The following is a 16,713-nucleotide window of genomic DNA, read 5'->3' as shown; positions in this document are numbered from 1 at the left end:
TACACAACACAAAATAAAATAAAATAAAATAACGATATTTGATGCAAAATTCATTGGTCATCGCGGGTTTAACCATTTCATTTTTTATGTGGTAATTTTATACAATTAATTCCAAGTTCAACGGACGGTTCCAAAACAATAGTTGTATATTTGCCTTTTTTGTTTAATTGTGTTCCATAATTGTATTACTTTTTTAAGTGAATATAAAGTAGTCCGACTCCCTCCCTACTGAATCATTCTTGTGAGTCAAAATCAAAATGCATACAGCACGGCCACTTTAATTTGACTCTTGAACGTAGGCTATGACTCTTATGAACCAGTTCTTTTTAGTGAATCAAAGCGCGAACGATGAAGTCCGACTCTCTAATTAATCACTCTTATTAGCTGGTTCTTTTTAGTGAATCAAACACAAGTCAAAACGCTTTACAAAATAAATTCGAAATGTATATAACTGTTGTTATTGAATTAATTGAAAATTGAAGTAACTTTATAAATAACTTTCTCGATTCCCTTCTATACCTCACAAAGTCATGAATGATGTTATAATAAGTAGACAACAACATTGGATCATAACACAAGGGAAAAAGGGGTCAAATAGGTCAATATTTTGGATGTAAATCTGTATTTATGTTTAGGTTAACATTCAAATACAAACAGACGAAGCATATGATGAACAAACACAGCGGACATGACCTGAAAAAAGATTAGACATCGTGTGGAAATGAACATCTCTCAGAACAGCTTTTATCACTGACCCATACTTGCACCTGTTAAACATCATCTTTTTCATATGAAAAATATCAGTAATATTCAATGGCTTAAAAAATATGCTTAGTATGTAAAACTATATCTGTACAGCATCAATAAAGTCAAACGATGATTTACTTCATTTAGTAAAAATAACAAATATCTTTCGATTCTTTTGCACCAGAAGACAAAATGTCTTACTAGACAACAGCCTGACCAAATATCCCAGCTCTTTAAAATGCACTTCATAATTAAAAATGAGTAACAACATCATTTAGCAATAATACTCACCATCTCTTCGAAAGCTTCATTATGATACTCCATATCTCAGTTTTTCCTCTGTATTATTTATATGGATTTTAACACTACTCAGTTAACTGATCTGTGTCTCTAAAATGTATGTTTCAAACATACATGGCACAAACATACATGGCACACGGATATTCTGGGCCGTGACACAAGTGATTGCAACATGTCTAGGGATGTATAATTCTAAAGCTATAATGTTTCGTTTTGGTCCTCAACTTCATCAGTTAAAGGCCCCATCATTACTTTTACATGATAGATATAGAGCAACACGAGTGTGTTCATTTTGTAGAAAGTCTTGAGCAACCACTCTTACTATAGCTAATTTTACACAAGTTCTTCTGGAGTAGCAGATGTGCAACAAGAATTACGAATCCTACCCAAAATACAAAACACAGACATTAAATAAAGCAAAAAAGTCAGTTTCTGAGGTTCCAGTACATTAAATGCTTCATCAACTGCATGACCTTCTGAAAAGTTAGGCTTCAAGTGTAGTATGTCCCTAATATTCTTTTACACCTGTGTTTCCACAAACACAAAAGAAATGACTTGCTCATAAACTCAGTAACTGTGCGTTAAGCATTGCATAAAAGACACAACAAGACAAGCATAAGGCCACAAAATTGAACATGTTTGAAATAAAAATTGGGTAAAAGCGCATCCGTCAGTGCTGCAAAGACTGTAGAACAGAGGGTGCTAAATTCACCACAAATGACCATCCAACAAAGCCTGCAAAAGTGTTTTCGTTACATTCAGGATGTGCATTATAATGTCCGATGGGCAGGAACACTCGGTGAGCTGTGAACTTATTTGAGGAGTTTTTTGGGTGTGAATTGTTTCTTGTTCTGCCAGAGGTGGCTGTAGATGGTGATGGCATCCACACTAGCTGACATGGTCTTGGCGGGGATTTTGCTGAACTGTTTCTTATCCGAGCTGTATTTGTAAAGGTTCTCGATCATTTTGGGTGTGATGGTCTTGGGCCCGATGCCAGCTAGCTTGTTGATCTCCTCCGCTTCTGGATAATATGAGTACAGAGAGCGAAACTGGCAGCCAGAGTCTCGGAACAGAATTAGAAAGCTGTTGGCTTCTGTTTTCTCCATTTCCTGGGGAAAAATAAAACAAATATTTACAAATATGAAATGATTATTATTTCCCTTCAGGTTTAAAATTATAATCTAGACCTCTATACCAAGTACATCAAACATTTAAGATTTAAAATGGACTGATGTCATTTCTATATATTCCACAGTTCCAGGGTAAAAAAAAAGGTAATGAAAAAATATAAAATAATTAAATATAATAAAATTTCATGTAAAGACTAATAAAAAAAATTATTCACTACATCAATTAAACTCAAATACAATTGAGCTCCTCAAAAGATTATTTTTTTTAGATTAGCATTAAACTGCACGCAGATCAAAATTGCAACTTCCTACAGAAATTATTTTGTAACTTTTTCCCCTCACCTCTAGGATTTTGTTCTTCTGTCCCTCATTGACGCGGCCCGCGAGGCAACAGTGAGCCAGTGCGTTCTGGATGATGTATTTATTTGATTTAGCACTGGGCTCCTTGTACAACTTTGGCCCTAGAGAGGAAGAGAAATAAGAATTAGAGGAAGCCATCAACATTTGTGAGCAGACTACTGTTGAGAGTCAAAGTTATGCCATTTATAAGGATCAGTACATTTATATATGTAATTCCATCCATTTGAAATGGCAAAGTTCAGTGTATTCAGTTTAATGTTGGAGTAAATGGCATATTACTGCATCCCCCCCCCCCCCCCCTCATTTCCCCCCCCCAACATTTTCAACAGTGGTGTAGTATCTAAATGAGCAAGCCATAAAAATTGCATGCATGCATATTAATGATAAGAATAGTTTTGGCATATAGAATGTGACACTGCAGGACTGTCATGTCACCTGCCCACCTGTGTATTCTTTGTTAGATGCTGCAGATGATGTTGATTCGAGCTCCCAGTTCTCCCCGTTTCCACTTACTGATGGACACGGTGACAAAAAGCCCTCTGCAGACTCCGGCCTGAGAATAAATAAACATACACACTGCAAACATCTCTTTAATAAAGACTGAGGTACTAATTTAATAGGCTGGTCCTTATTAAAGGCTGGAAAATCACAGAAGCGAAGCATGGATGCAGCAGACATAGGCTACTCGTTGCATCAAGTTTCCGGTGACAAATAAAGCCCAGAGTGAAAGCAAAAATGCTGCACAACTTGTCATAGAAGTCATAGCCAATCAGAACATATGTAAATTTTTTATACAGTGATGCTGAGCATGCTTCAGTAGCACTGAGATGTCAACCAAATGGATTGAAAAAATGACAAGCAACATGGATTTGTCTGTTGCAACAGGATTAGATAGAAACTAATATGGAGGAGACAGAATTTACAGTCTCACTTGTTTATGACATTGCACCTGGTTAATACACAATGCTACACTGAGGCCCCTTCACACCTGGTATTCGGATGCATTTTGGTCGGATCACATGTGGACGACACTAAATACAGGTGTAAACGGGGTCTAAAACGTTTTGAGCTTGTCCACTTTCGGCCACTTCCAGAGGTAGTCTAAACGCATTCGACCGGATTGCCTTCGCAGTGTAAACGCTCATGTGGTCGTATGTTTTCAAACAGCCACAAAAGACCAACTACTGACCTAATGCTTAAACATTATGGCAAGCACACTAGCCAGACCAGATTTAAACTTTGTCGGCTGGAGATCCATGTTTGGACTGAAGATGGAAAATGTACCAAGCACAATGTTCTCTCACCGTTCCTGATTTCTAACACACAATCACAGCTTTCGCCGTGGACTTGCAGCTGTCCGAGCAGAAACAAAAGCTGCTGCTCTCCATATGTTTTTCCGTACTCTCCTTTCGCATTCATATGTAAATTGCTTGAGCTTATTTTGTCCATTAGATTGAAAGATCTGAAAAACTCATACACCCGCCCATAGACCCTCCCCTCGAAGAAATCAGGAGAGAAATGGTTGGAAGAGATGGATTAAAATACCAGGTTAAACGGGAATGTCTCTACCTCAACTACTTGTGATCCGATCGACCAAAACGCATCTTAATACCAGGTGTAAACAGGGCCTGAGTCTCATAAACAATTGCTTAAAAAGTTAGCCATTTTCTGTTGCTGCAATGATAAAGTAGCTGATAAATAAACACCATTGCAAAGAAACATGAGAATCACAAGAAAATCAAGTAAACTAAAAATATTGATCCTTCTATCCAGTGGCGGTTCTAGACCATTTCAACTGGGGGGGCCAAGCTGGGGCCAGTTGTACTGTTAGAGGGGCCAGTTACATTTAGACCTTATTGTTGTCATATCATTTTCTGCACTGCACTGCAGGCATTAACAGGCAAAATACCATGTTTATATTCAACAATGCATTTGCATTTCCATTATATTTTTACATTTGCATTACATATTCAGTATTAGTCAGAGTAACTGTAATTGACATGATGTCCTTCTTTCTCTTCATTTTGGTGAGAACTATAGAGCAAAAGCAATGGGGACCAAGAAGCTTATTAATTCATTTACTGAAAATAACTGACTTGCTAGGTAACTGTCTAACCGTTTACAGGTTACTGCACACTTTTTAAAGTCAAATTTAAGGCTTTTTAAGACCTGAAGAAATCAAAATTCATACCGTACATTAGGGGTGTGCAATATTGACAAAATATCTCTCAATATTTTCAATGTTTTGTTGATAATTAGATGATATTTTACTGATTGTGTTTTTGTGCTGGTGACATGGCTGGTTTAGGCCTGTTGTTGATAGCAGACTCACAAAGATATTCATATTTTTTAATATTCTATGCAGTGGTCAGTTAACAGCAGGGACCGAAATTAATTTTTTAATTAATTTTTTATTAATTTAATTTGCCACCTTAAATTGATTTCCAGGGGCATTTTCACCTATATATGGACATTCTTTCTAAACTTATTTAGAGTTATGAATCACCTTTTATGTCAAATACTAACATTCAAATTATACAGTAATTATACTTATTTATACAATAATACTTAATTATACAATAATTATACAGTACCACTGTTACCAGTCAAATTAAATAATTTAATCGAAATCCATCTTTGCAGTGCAGTCTAGAGGTGACACAGAAATGGGATTAATATATTTACACTCCATTTATAATTGCATAAATAAAGCTATGAGTTTTTTTTTAAATCAATATTTAAATATGAAATGATTTCTAATTGTAATTTTCTAATTAAAGGGTACTTTAAATATGAAACTAAAACCGCCAGTGGGCGGCGGCAAGTCACGGTCTTAATGAGCGAGTTCAGGGAGTCATTCATTCAACGGATTTGTTCAAACGGCTGATTCATTCGGGAAAGGAGCAAGTGATTCCTTCAAAATGCGGATTTCAGTCAATAAATCATCGCTGTCTGTTGCATTGAGACTCTGCTACGGTTTCATTTAGAAATTCTAGTCGGCGAAATAAAGGGAAAACAAACAATATTGACAATATTGTGTCTAAAAAGTAACGCCCAATGTTCACTTATTGTTAATTTAACTGTTGTATAACATCAATATCACAGTTGCAATTGTGCACGGGAAAACGGCCCTCTTGCTGATCTGATATTCTAATATAAGAACATAATATGATATAAATATAAGACATAAACTAATTTGGGGACATAGCCTACCTATGAACCGCACACAGCAGTGAAAGGACGATAGACAAATGCGATGTCAGCTCACGGTGCCTCGTATACAGTTAAAACATTGATTACAATATCATAATAGACAATACACATCGCACACCCGATACGCACATAAAGAATGAACTTGCAACTGAACTGACATTTACCAGCTTTCTCCTTCTCTCCTCTCTCGCGTGCAGGAGACAGACGTTATCCTGCCGCGATTCCCGCGAATGTGATGCGAATTGTCACGTGAACAAGCAAATCCACAAAGATAGAATAATAAATAAAAAAAATACGCATACAACGAACAACGATAGCAAAAAAAACAGTTTTGTAAAAATTATTTCACACTCCACATTTAGGGGGGCCACAAGGGGGGCCGAGCTTGTTGTCACAGGGGCACGGGCCCCCCCGGCCCCCCCTCTAGAACCGCCACTGCTTCTATCTATAACATATATGATTCAAAGATGATAATTATGTAACAGTTTATTATGTTCCACCTATATGCTGATGAACCAGTGAACTGATCTGTCCAAGCGAATGAGTTTGTTTAGCGTCCAAGCTGAAATGACCGTCAGCACTGTGAGGTAATGACATGTTTGTGATGCTGTCTGCAGACTGACCTTCCCTTTCTCCCTTTAGGAGAGCTCAGAAAAAAACACAGATTGCCAGGAGACAGTCTGCTTCCTCTGAGCAACCAGCACAGAGAAAAGACAGAGATACCAAAGACAGAGGGAGGACAGGAGGTTATGAACAACTCGTCTCACAGCAATAGAGATGTGTGTCAGTGTTGCATAACACAAGAGTGTGCCATTTGTGATCATGACAATAACTCATTATTTTCTCTGCTTTTGAATGATCTTTTACAGGGAAGGTAACGGTGAATTGGACATGGTCTCACCTAGATGTCCTCTTATCTGATTGGACGCTCTCATTGTCTGCCAAGTTAAGGGAGGCGAGGGATAAGCTGGACACGGAATATCCACGAGGCCGTGACCCTGGACACACAAATACACATATTTGCATATGCATACACATAATTTGCATACATTTTCTTTTAGAAGCCAGTTTCAAAAGCTCTCTGGATATCACAACACCAAATAAAATGTGTAATGTTAATATTATTAAAAATATAAATATTTGATTACAAAATAGAAAAACATCGGTATATTATTAATGATTAATATTATAACAAAAAATTTAAAATTAGAATTAATTTTATTATTAATATAAAATAATTAGAATTCATATATTTTTTATATTTTTAAAATATAAATATTTCATACATAATTTTAAATATAGATATAATATTAATATAATAAATATAATAAGAATAGTATTAATCAAATTATTTTAAATTATTCAATAAAATATATTAATTTAATAAGCCATTTCTAGGTTCATATCTCTATCAAGTGGAACTGCTGTGGCTCTGTCACAGCAACACTGATTTCCCATCGCACCTGTGGCTGCCCGTGCTGGAGGTTTCGGAGACTCCATGATGTCTCTGTGCATAGATTTGGGACGTGGCTTCTTTTGCTTGACACCAGGGGGGCGGGGCTTAACGACACTGTCCATGTCATCCATCAGTTTCAGCTGCTTCTTCCTCATATATTCATTTCTTATAAACTCTCGTCTTGCCTTCTCTTCTTCCTTCTTCACAAGATCCTCTTCCGCTTTCATTCTGATCAAGAAAGCAGAGATTTCATGCATTTCGAGCAAGTTTACAAGTATAATGACTTTTACAAACCATTTAAGATTCCTTTAAATACAGAACTAAACCAGGTGAATGTTGCATGGAGTTTTAGTAAAAAAATTTAGGTATTTACTACATGATATTATAACATATTGTTATACTGCTGCATGTAAATTAAAAAAATAGTTCCCCTTAATAATTAACTTTTTTTGCCAATTTAGTACAAATAAATAGTTATATATTGAATAAGTGCTGAACATATAATATAAATTATGTTGTAATTATCTAAAATATTAAATAGCTCTTGTGTATATTGATTTCTGTGAACATGACATGTTGAATTAGTTGTGCTATCTTTGATTGTGTGGCTTTGTTTTCTGTGATCATGTCATTTTCTATAATGGTGTTGTGTTGTCTGTTGTGTTTTTCATACCGTGCTGCTTCTTTCTTCTGTTCTATCTCGGCCTCCTGTTGCTGTTTCTTCATCTGCATCTCTTTCTCTCTCCGCAGCCTTTTCTCCATCAGAGCTGCTTTCTTCTGTGCAACATCCTCCTCTCCCTTCAGGTCGTCCTGAGTCACAGCAACACAAACAATCAATTATTAAGTCTGACACAGAAGGTCATGTGCAGCTGGCTGTATGAGACAATGTCTCTCACAGAACATTGTGATGTGCTTCATGAAGAAAAAAAAACAACACATTTGTTCATTTGAATAATGTTCAAAATGTCATTCCAAAAGGAGTGTTTACTTGACATGAATTAAAAAGAATAACAAAGACACTTGTTGAAGCTCCTGAACAGAGAAACAGATGCTGTCACAACCATTTATATCAATATATACACATTATATGGACCCTTTTCACAGACTGTGATGACAAGAGTTATCAACATCACAAATCAAGTAAAAAAAAAAAAAATATATATATATATATATATATTTTTTTTTTTTTTCATAAATACACATTTATAATGCTATACTTTGTTTTATATTACTTTGGCAGTAAATGACAAAAAATTTATTAATGCTGTGCCAAGGGTGTTTATAATACAACGGCTGAAAGAGTGACGGCAAATACGACGTCTCTCTCCTCTAACCAATGTAATCGCTCTATATTTTTTCCTCTCTTTTGGAAAGTCTGCTATTGATGATATTGGGAATACAAAAATTATATTCGCCGTCGTCTCGTGTTCACTATTATAGAAGTTTACCCAACTATGACGACTTCCGCTTCTGAGAACCCCCTGAAATGTGAAATGGTTCTATTATTTGGTCTGAACTGTGGTGCATTTGCATCATCAAAGCTGCAGCTGTTTACCACTGTTACTTGGTAATGATGATGCAGGAGAAGGCAGCAAAATGCATTGCATTGCTCACCACACTTTTATATTTTTGTTTTCGAACCCTTGGTTTTGTTTTCAAATCATTAACACATAACTTGCATCTATCTGCCTCAAATGTACTGAAAATGTTCTAAAAAAGTCCATTCCTGTTAAAGGCGAGCAGAAATAACACATACATTCTCTCTGCTCACACTGCATCAATGACACTTGTCAATAAAAATGAGCGAGAACACACACAAACACAGTTTTAGTGTGAAAGTACCCTTAGAAAAAAAAAAAATAAATAAATACACAAATTATCTGTATATTCTCATTCCTTTGACATGTCTCAAGCCCAAAGCATACATTAGTTTTTACTAGGGATGTCCCAAGCCTATCTCAAGGATCGGTATTGGGTCCGATTAAGTGTTTTTTGTACAGATCGGTATTGACTTACCTAAGCCTGATCCTTCATTTTATGTCAGCTGTCATGCACAGTAGGTGGCGGTATGCAGCTTCAATTGGGTTTGCCAACCGCCATTAAAGGCAAAAAATAAGCTAAAATGTGTACGCTTGACGCGCGAGAACCAATGAGGTCTGTTCTAGCGTCACACGTGCACTTTCGACCTTCCGTGTTTTGTATATCTGATGCGTACTTTTGTAACAAATCACTCTAAAGCTATGGGTTGCGTCCAGCCTTGGACTCGATTGACAGACAGGCATTCTGACACTGCTAGCTTTATGCTTTCTAAATCCTCTTATTTTTCTTTTTGTTGCAATTATTCTACTTATTGGAATACAAGAAGTTTATATAAGTATTTTATAATTGTGACCACCAGACAGACAGTCTGTTTACATCAGATGTTTACATCTACCAATGTCCTTATACAGTATAGATAGAGATAGAGATAGAGAGAGAGACTGTAGTAATTGTTATATTAGAATTAAAATATAAAAAGTGACCCTTTTTTACATTTGAGCCCCTAAGAAACTCTGCACATCCCTGTATACATTGGATTGATTTGAATACATTTAATGTACTTTTAAGTGGGCACCAAGCACTAGGAAAACACAAGTATCGGATCAGGAATCAGTATCGACATATACTCAATATTCAATTCGGATCGGATTGAAGGCACAAAAATCTTGATCGGGTCATCCCTAGTTTTTACCCGTACAATAAGGGTATTAGTACAGTGACAATTTCATCATCAGCATAGTATGTGCATACTGTACATGGATGGTCAAATTTTTCTAACTGGACATAAAATGTACTTCTAGCTAGCATGCTATCAGAAAGGTGTGTTTGGCAGTAAGTATACAAAGCATTTGGGCCAAAACTTAACTATACTTTTGAGCTTCACTTATTTAGGCAGCTTTTCTCTATATGTTTGTGCTTTCTGCTCTCTCTACTTTGAATGTAAATATCTAAGTCTCACCTTGTAGAAGAAGCCACAGCACATCTTCTGGTCTGGTCCAGTCTCTGTTTCTCTGTTGCTCTCCAGGTCATGCCCATCTAGAGGCTTTAGAATAGAGAGAGGAACCTCAATCAGATCCTTCTTCTCTTGCAACTCTTCTTCATTTGTGTTCCCACTTGCTGTTTCTGTCGAACGGTCCATTGTCCGCTGAGACAGAACCTTAGATGTTGGCGCATTCATGTTTCTATCATGTTTTGCTTCTTCCTGCTTAACGTTCACCTGAGCGGACGATGGATTTGCAGCTATTTTTTGTGCGTCCTCACTTGAAGGTCCCTCGTCATGTCCCAAGTAGGCAAATGAGCTGGTCTGCATCTGGCTGGGCAAGAAACGTCTAAGTCGAGGCAGGCTGTCCACCGACTGCTGAGTGTTGAGTATGCGGCTGAAAGGTGTGACCTTCAGGTCGTTGGGTCTTGGCGTTCGTGGCGTCCTTGCATGGAAAGACGCAGACTTCCTTTTGATCATAGAGGGCGAACGATGTGATGTGAGTGGCGAGCCGGTGGATGACAAAATGGGGGAGAGTGACCCCACCGAACCTCGGCCCACTACACTGCTGCTGCGCAACTCACGCAGTTGTTTGCGTGGGGCCGGATCCGGCGGCGGAATCACCCAACTCTGGTGATCGCGCATCTGCATGATGCGTTCCTGCTGCTGTGCTAAACGCTGCATCTCCGACTGTAGGAAGCTCAAAGACGTGTTCAGGCGCTCAATGGATCGATTGTACTCAGCCAAGTCCACCTCCACGGCTGCTTCCTCCAGGGGTGATTTCGGCGGGGCACCATCTGGTCGACATCTCTCCAGTCTGGAATCGGAGTCATTCAAATTCAAGGGTGTCTTCAGAGGTTGAGAGTCACTGATCTCTTTTTCCTGACCATCTGGGCCTTTGCTGTCACCCCCTAGTGGCGACACCACTCCTTTGCGCCTGACCACATTGAGGAAGGCGGTCCTGCCCATGCGCTGCCGGTGACGTGTGAAAGCCGCTTCGACTTTCTTCTTCTGTGCCTCAATGGCTCTGCGTTTCTCTTCCAGCTTCATCTTCAACTGCACCATCTCTGACGCCAACAGTTGCGAGGGATCACGAGGGGAGGTGATGCGAGCAGGGCTGCGTGCGTCAGGAGTAATCGAGCGAACCGTTGCTGTCGCTCCTGGGGTTGAGACGTTCAGCTCGCCACTCTCAGGAGTGTTACCGCCACTACCGCTACTACGGCCATCGCCGTGGTTCAGTTTACGAAATTTCTGTTCGGCGAAGCTGGTCATGCGAACTGCAGAACCCAACGAGGAGGCCATGCTGGTGGCCAGGGAACGCATTCCCAAAAGGCTTGGGCATGGGCTGCCGACAGTCTCCGGAAGTGGGCAGGAACGAGCTTCATGGTCCTGGTCCATGTCCGAGTAGTCCTTCAGGGATGAATCCTCATCCTGTCCATCCTGGATGTCCTCGGTACGGACATGGATTCCAGTGTCCATGTCAGTAGAGGTGGAATTAAGGTCCGCGTCGTCTGCTCTGACCTTGGAAAGCGAGTCCTCAGAATCGTTTGAGTCCGTGCCGGAATTGTGGGAAGTTGGGTTGTGCAGGAAAAAGGCGCTGTCTCCAGATGGGGGCTGCAAGCTGCTGTGGGGTTGTTCAGAGTCATGGATGATCTTCAGGGCTTCTTCTATACTAGGAGTGTTGGGCTGAGGGTCATACGAAGGGCTGAGGTTATCTGCTGACACACCATTTGAGTACCTGAAACATGGGATATTCATTTAACTATAGTGAACTCTCAAGATTTAGATAACTTTAAAATAAAACAGCTTGACACTGAACATAATAAAACTACCATTTCTTTAATACGTTTATTGTTGACCATAAAAAAGTAACAATCTTTTTTAAAGATTAATATCATTAAAGATTAAAAAAAAATTAAGATAAGAAAAAAATTGTTTTTTGAAAATTATGTAATTATTTCTCTCCCTTATGACTTTATTTCTTGCAAGAAATACAAAAGTAGAAGTTTAATATCATTTTTAGAAAACACATGACAAAAATGGCACCATAAAAGTAGTTCAAATGACTATTGTTAAATGAAACACAATATATTTCATGTCTTCTGAAGACATATGAGCATATGAGACATGAGCATCCAACATCCATCCCTGTTCACATTTATTTTACATTCGCCCAAACCCATCTTTTTGAGTTAATGAATTAAAAGTGATAAGGGTGAAACAACATCAGGGTGAGTAAATGCTACATAAAGGGCAAAGAAAAAATAACAAATAACAAATAAATAAATAAAAATGAAAGATGTACCCAGTGTAGTTTCCCAGACGATGTCTGCTATATTTCTCATCATCCTCCTCATGTATTTTGCTGTTGGCGTTCCCGTTAACGGGCTGGAAAGAAAGGTTCCTCCGCATTCCTCGGACTGCATGGTGGACTTTAAAACACAAACCTTCTGTGCTTGCCGATCGGTTCAGTCCACGTCTTGAAGATGAACTTGAGCTGTCATCAAGTGGAATCTCAAATGATATCCCATGAGCTGAAGACCTGAGGTAAAGACAAAGAATTATATATCTGGAGCATGTAAGGACAGAGTAAGAGAGTAAAAGGGATAGAGAGTTAGTATAGGGCGCAGACCGTTTCTCTTTTGGCCATGTCCCCACACATCCGTCCACATATGACATGGATGATGACTGCCTGATAACTGCTGTGAAAGAAAGAAATACCCATTTACTTTCCTGCAACACCAAGTAAATGTTTACAGCTAAATAAAAGCTTCATCTACATTTATTCTATGCATTCAAGCAAAATATTTTATCAGTTTGTGAGTGATCGCTGTGAATGGAACCTATTGCTAGAACCATGTTTTACCAGTTGAGCTACAGTATACACATACAGCTAAAGAGGGAAGCAAAATCTCTTTTTAGTTTTATGAAAGAATGACTCATTTTTTAAAGTCTTACCTGAATTGTCATTTTCAGGTTGTGACCTATAGGACGAAATTGTTTGAAATATAAATTCTTGCATAAAATCATGATAAATTAAACCTCAAACTTGCATTGTATTAAAGACAAACCTAGACTGCTCTGGACTGCCTGGTCTTTGGATCAGCTTTTGATTGGGTATGGGAGCCAGATTATTGAACTGGGATGGATCAAAAGCTAAAAAAGAACATATATGAAACTTAGCGTTAACCAAATACATAGCATGAACAGCGAACATAACAACCAAGGTCTCGCCAATGACCTTACCTTTGGTATTGACTGTGCGGGGCTGAACAAAAGATGGTTTCACAACTTCACACCACCAGAATAGCTCTGCCATAAACACAAGGTAGTTACTCTGAAACACATAAACAGATGTTGATATTAATTAGGAGAAAAAGATACAGATACAGATCGAAGAAAGAGGAGAACTGAAGATACCTACATGGATGAATTTCTGACAATCTTTTGAATCTTGCAAAAAGAAAGAAATGAAGGGTCTGATGTGTGTGTCTGCTCATGGAATGTTGTTCTATAACCACAAGGTGCCACTGTTCTCCTTTAGATAGAGATTGAGCCTTACAAACCTTTACTAACTTTATGACTAGTGTATTCAAAATGAAATTATAGCATACTGCTTAATATGGGTGTACAATGTATATTGTCTTCTATTTCAAAAATGTAACAACATTGTCCCATGATCTTTGTACATTGCATATTGAGTTAACAAATGGAATCCAGCTATTATTTCAGAAAAAAAGCTTTCTTTAATCCAGGTTTGTGTAAATGATGCATCAATTTAGAGGGTGATCTGTTGATGTATTCATCTGACATCAACATTCTGTTGTGAAGGAAACAGAATTGTGCAAGTTTAAGCTATTGAAATACTATAATAACTGAACAAAATGTACTTTAAATAGTGTATAGCCTAATATAGTGTATTAATTGAAAGAAACATCACAGCAGCCATAAGAAGAAGAGTCTCTTTCAGTGCATTAAAGGGTCTCTGACCCGGCAAGAGGAACAAAGCGCCCGGAGCAGCCTGACACGAACAGAACAGACCCAGAACTCTCTGCAGATTTATTCAGTCCTGACACCTTTATTTCACCACAGTTAAGGGCTGTTAGCCTCATGAAAAAGCCTAATTTAGGCCTAAATGACCAAAGAAATCAGATGCACCTTTGTTTTACTGGAGAGTAGGCCTATGTGATTGGCTGAAACAGCCGACAAGCATTTCCACCTGGTTTTCATAAATCGACCACAGACATAACGGCAAATCCACGGCTGCTGCTTTGAAAAATGTAACACATATTACTAAAAAAATATAATTATTGGCTGGTGTCTTGATGGTGGCTATGTGAGGTAAAGGCTACACATGGAGTGTGTTTATCTAGACAAACTGCTTCACTAACATAACTGTCTGAGGCAATCCAAATGGCAGAGCTCTCCCACACACAAACTATTACTCAGTCATTCCAAACGGTCAGATTTAAAAAACGCACTGGTCATTTTTCCCATCCTGCATCAGCCCTGCTGAAATTCCCTGTAATACTGGAGTGATCACTCATTCATGGTCTCAAACTAAAAAAGGATATTCGTTGGAAAAATCACGACAGAAAGTCCCCAGGTTCTGTATCCTAGGAACCATACAAAGTTTGCAACACTGAACCAAATGGGAAACACGCGTCCTACTCATTGTTGAAACATCTGAGAAACTTAAGATACTAAATCATACCAGGAAAAACAAGCAATACAATTTTTATGCAACAAAATTTGCGTGAAAAACTTCAGTCTTCATGCAACACTCATCATCATGGCCACATCGTTTAAAGGTATATTTACCCAAAAATAAAAACTGTCATCATTTACTGATCCTCGTGTTGTTCCAAACCTGTATGACTTTCTATCTTCTGTGGAACACAAAAGATGATATTTTGAAGAATGTCAGTAACCAAACAGCATTGGTGACCAGTGACTTAAAAACACACAAACAGAACCCAACAACACTGAGACATTTCTCAAAATATCTTTGTTTCACAGTGGAAAGAAAGTCATACAGGTTTGGAATGACATGAGGATAAGTAAATGATGATCAAATTTTAATTTTTGAGTGAGATATCCTTTTAAGAAAGCACAGATCTCTCCTCAATAAGCCACACAATTTGAGGCTCATGTCTGTGGAATAAACGGTGCTGGCCAAGAAGTTTAATCTTAGAGTTAAGGGTTTGTTCAAATCCATACCTCTTAGTATGTTAAACAGCAATAGTGATGTAACATTAAATATGTGCAAAAACAAATGCAAGAGATGTGAAAAATCAGTACAGCATTACTTCAAAACATGTCAAGGTGATCTATCAATCGAAATAAGTCTATCAATCAATTTTTCAGTAAAACGGTATCAGTAAATAGAAGTGAAGAAGTGCTGCACGTGGACGTCTGGCTTTACCTTGATGGTGCTGGAGGCGTACAGCATATCCTCCAGGGTGAAGTGACAGCAGTTGCTGAGGTTTTCCTTGCAGAACTCCTGGATCTGCTGGAGATTGTACAGACTGTCAGCCAATGACATTTTTTCTTTGATACAGATATCTGGATGGGAAGGGAACAAACCACAAAACAGCCAATGACGTTATGAATTAATCTGAGGGGGAGGAGACAGAACACAAGTAGAAGCCAATGGAATCTTTGAGGGAGGGAACAGAATGTGTGATGTAATAAACAGAATCTTCCGAGTCACGGGGTGGGGATGTGTTTATGTTTGAATAACTGCTCTTCTGTTCTCTCTCAAACTTTCATTCACCCACTCCTACTCACTCTGTTTATTCCTTTCACTCATTTCTTCTTCCCCCCTCATATACCCTCATTCGAATCAAGAAATTAATTATTTTATTCAGCAAGGGTGCATTGAATTGATCAAAAGTGACAGTCAAGACATTTATAATATTACAAATGATTTCTAATTCAAATAAATGTTGTTCTTTTGAACTTTCTATTCATCAAAGAATCCTGAAAAAAATGTCTCGATGCTGAATTAAGAATAAATTACATTTTTAAATTTATATTTTTAATTGCAATAATATTTCACTATATAACTGTTTTTTACTGTATTTTTGATCAAATAAATGCAACCTTGGACATAAGAGACTTCTTTAAAAACATTTACAAAATCTAACCAACCCAAACTTTTAAATTGTAGTGTAATGTAAAATCTCTCTCTCTCTATCAGTTCTATCCGATCGTTCCCTCCCATTCTCCCATTACAGTCTCTGTTAAGATCACATTGCTCACATTTAAAATCTAAAATAAAGTGTCATCAAGAGGCTTTTGTAGGACAAATTATTTTCCTGTACACAGAGTTTAAAATCAGAAAACCCTGCCATTTATTTGATATGCCATATATTTTACAAATTTTAAAAAGAGACTTGTGTCCTTCAGCTGACCCTGAATATTTGAATGTTGGTATGCTTCTGTCATGGGGGTCTTCAGATAGAGTTCAGTGGATAATGTAGTTT

The 16,713-nt window shown here is 37.9% G+C and overlaps 1 protein-coding gene across 5 annotated transcripts in view; it reads right to left on the bottom strand.

Moving 5' to 3' along the window:
* Positions 1-605: 605 nt before the first annotated feature.
* The window catches only part of camsap2b (calmodulin regulated spectrin-associated protein family, member 2b), a 53,834-nt gene continuing 37,726 nt past the window's right edge, over positions 606-16,713 (bottom strand). For 2 of the 5 annotated variants that reach the window (XM_077221960.1, XM_077221962.1), the window contains 13 exons: positions 15,651-15,790; positions 13,472-13,562; positions 13,297-13,381; positions 13,184-13,209; positions 12,858-12,927; positions 12,531-12,767; positions 10,205-11,963; positions 7,880-8,016; positions 7,214-7,434; positions 6,652-6,748; positions 2,981-3,090; positions 2,520-2,638; positions 606-2,156 (listed from right to left, as the gene is read on the bottom strand). In XM_077221960.1, coding sequence (XP_077078075.1) covers positions 1,860-2,156; positions 2,520-2,638; positions 2,981-3,090; positions 6,652-6,748; positions 7,214-7,434; positions 7,880-8,016; positions 10,205-11,963; positions 12,531-12,767; positions 12,858-12,927; positions 13,184-13,209; positions 13,297-13,381; positions 13,472-13,562; positions 15,651-15,790 — 3,389 coding nt within the window. In that variant the 3' untranslated portion in view covers positions 606-1,859. Of the gene's footprint in view, positions 2,157-2,519; positions 2,639-2,980; positions 3,091-6,373; positions 6,440-6,651; positions 6,749-7,213; positions 7,435-7,879; positions 8,017-10,204; positions 11,964-12,530; positions 12,768-12,857; positions 12,928-13,183; positions 13,210-13,296; positions 13,382-13,471; positions 13,563-15,650; positions 15,791-16,713 lie in introns of all 5 variants that reach the window. The other 3 variants (XM_077221958.1, XM_077221959.1, XM_077221961.1) reach the window with 3 other exon arrangements.

Source organism: Siphateles boraxobius, unplaced genomic scaffold (genome assembly GCF_051911475.1).
Source record: "Siphateles boraxobius isolate OS27281-9 unplaced genomic scaffold, OSU_SipBor_1 86, whole genome shotgun sequence".
Lineage (NCBI taxonomy): Eukaryota > Metazoa > Chordata > Actinopteri > Cypriniformes > Leuciscidae > Siphateles > Siphateles boraxobius.
This window is presented reverse-complemented; position numbering and strand designations above follow the sequence as displayed.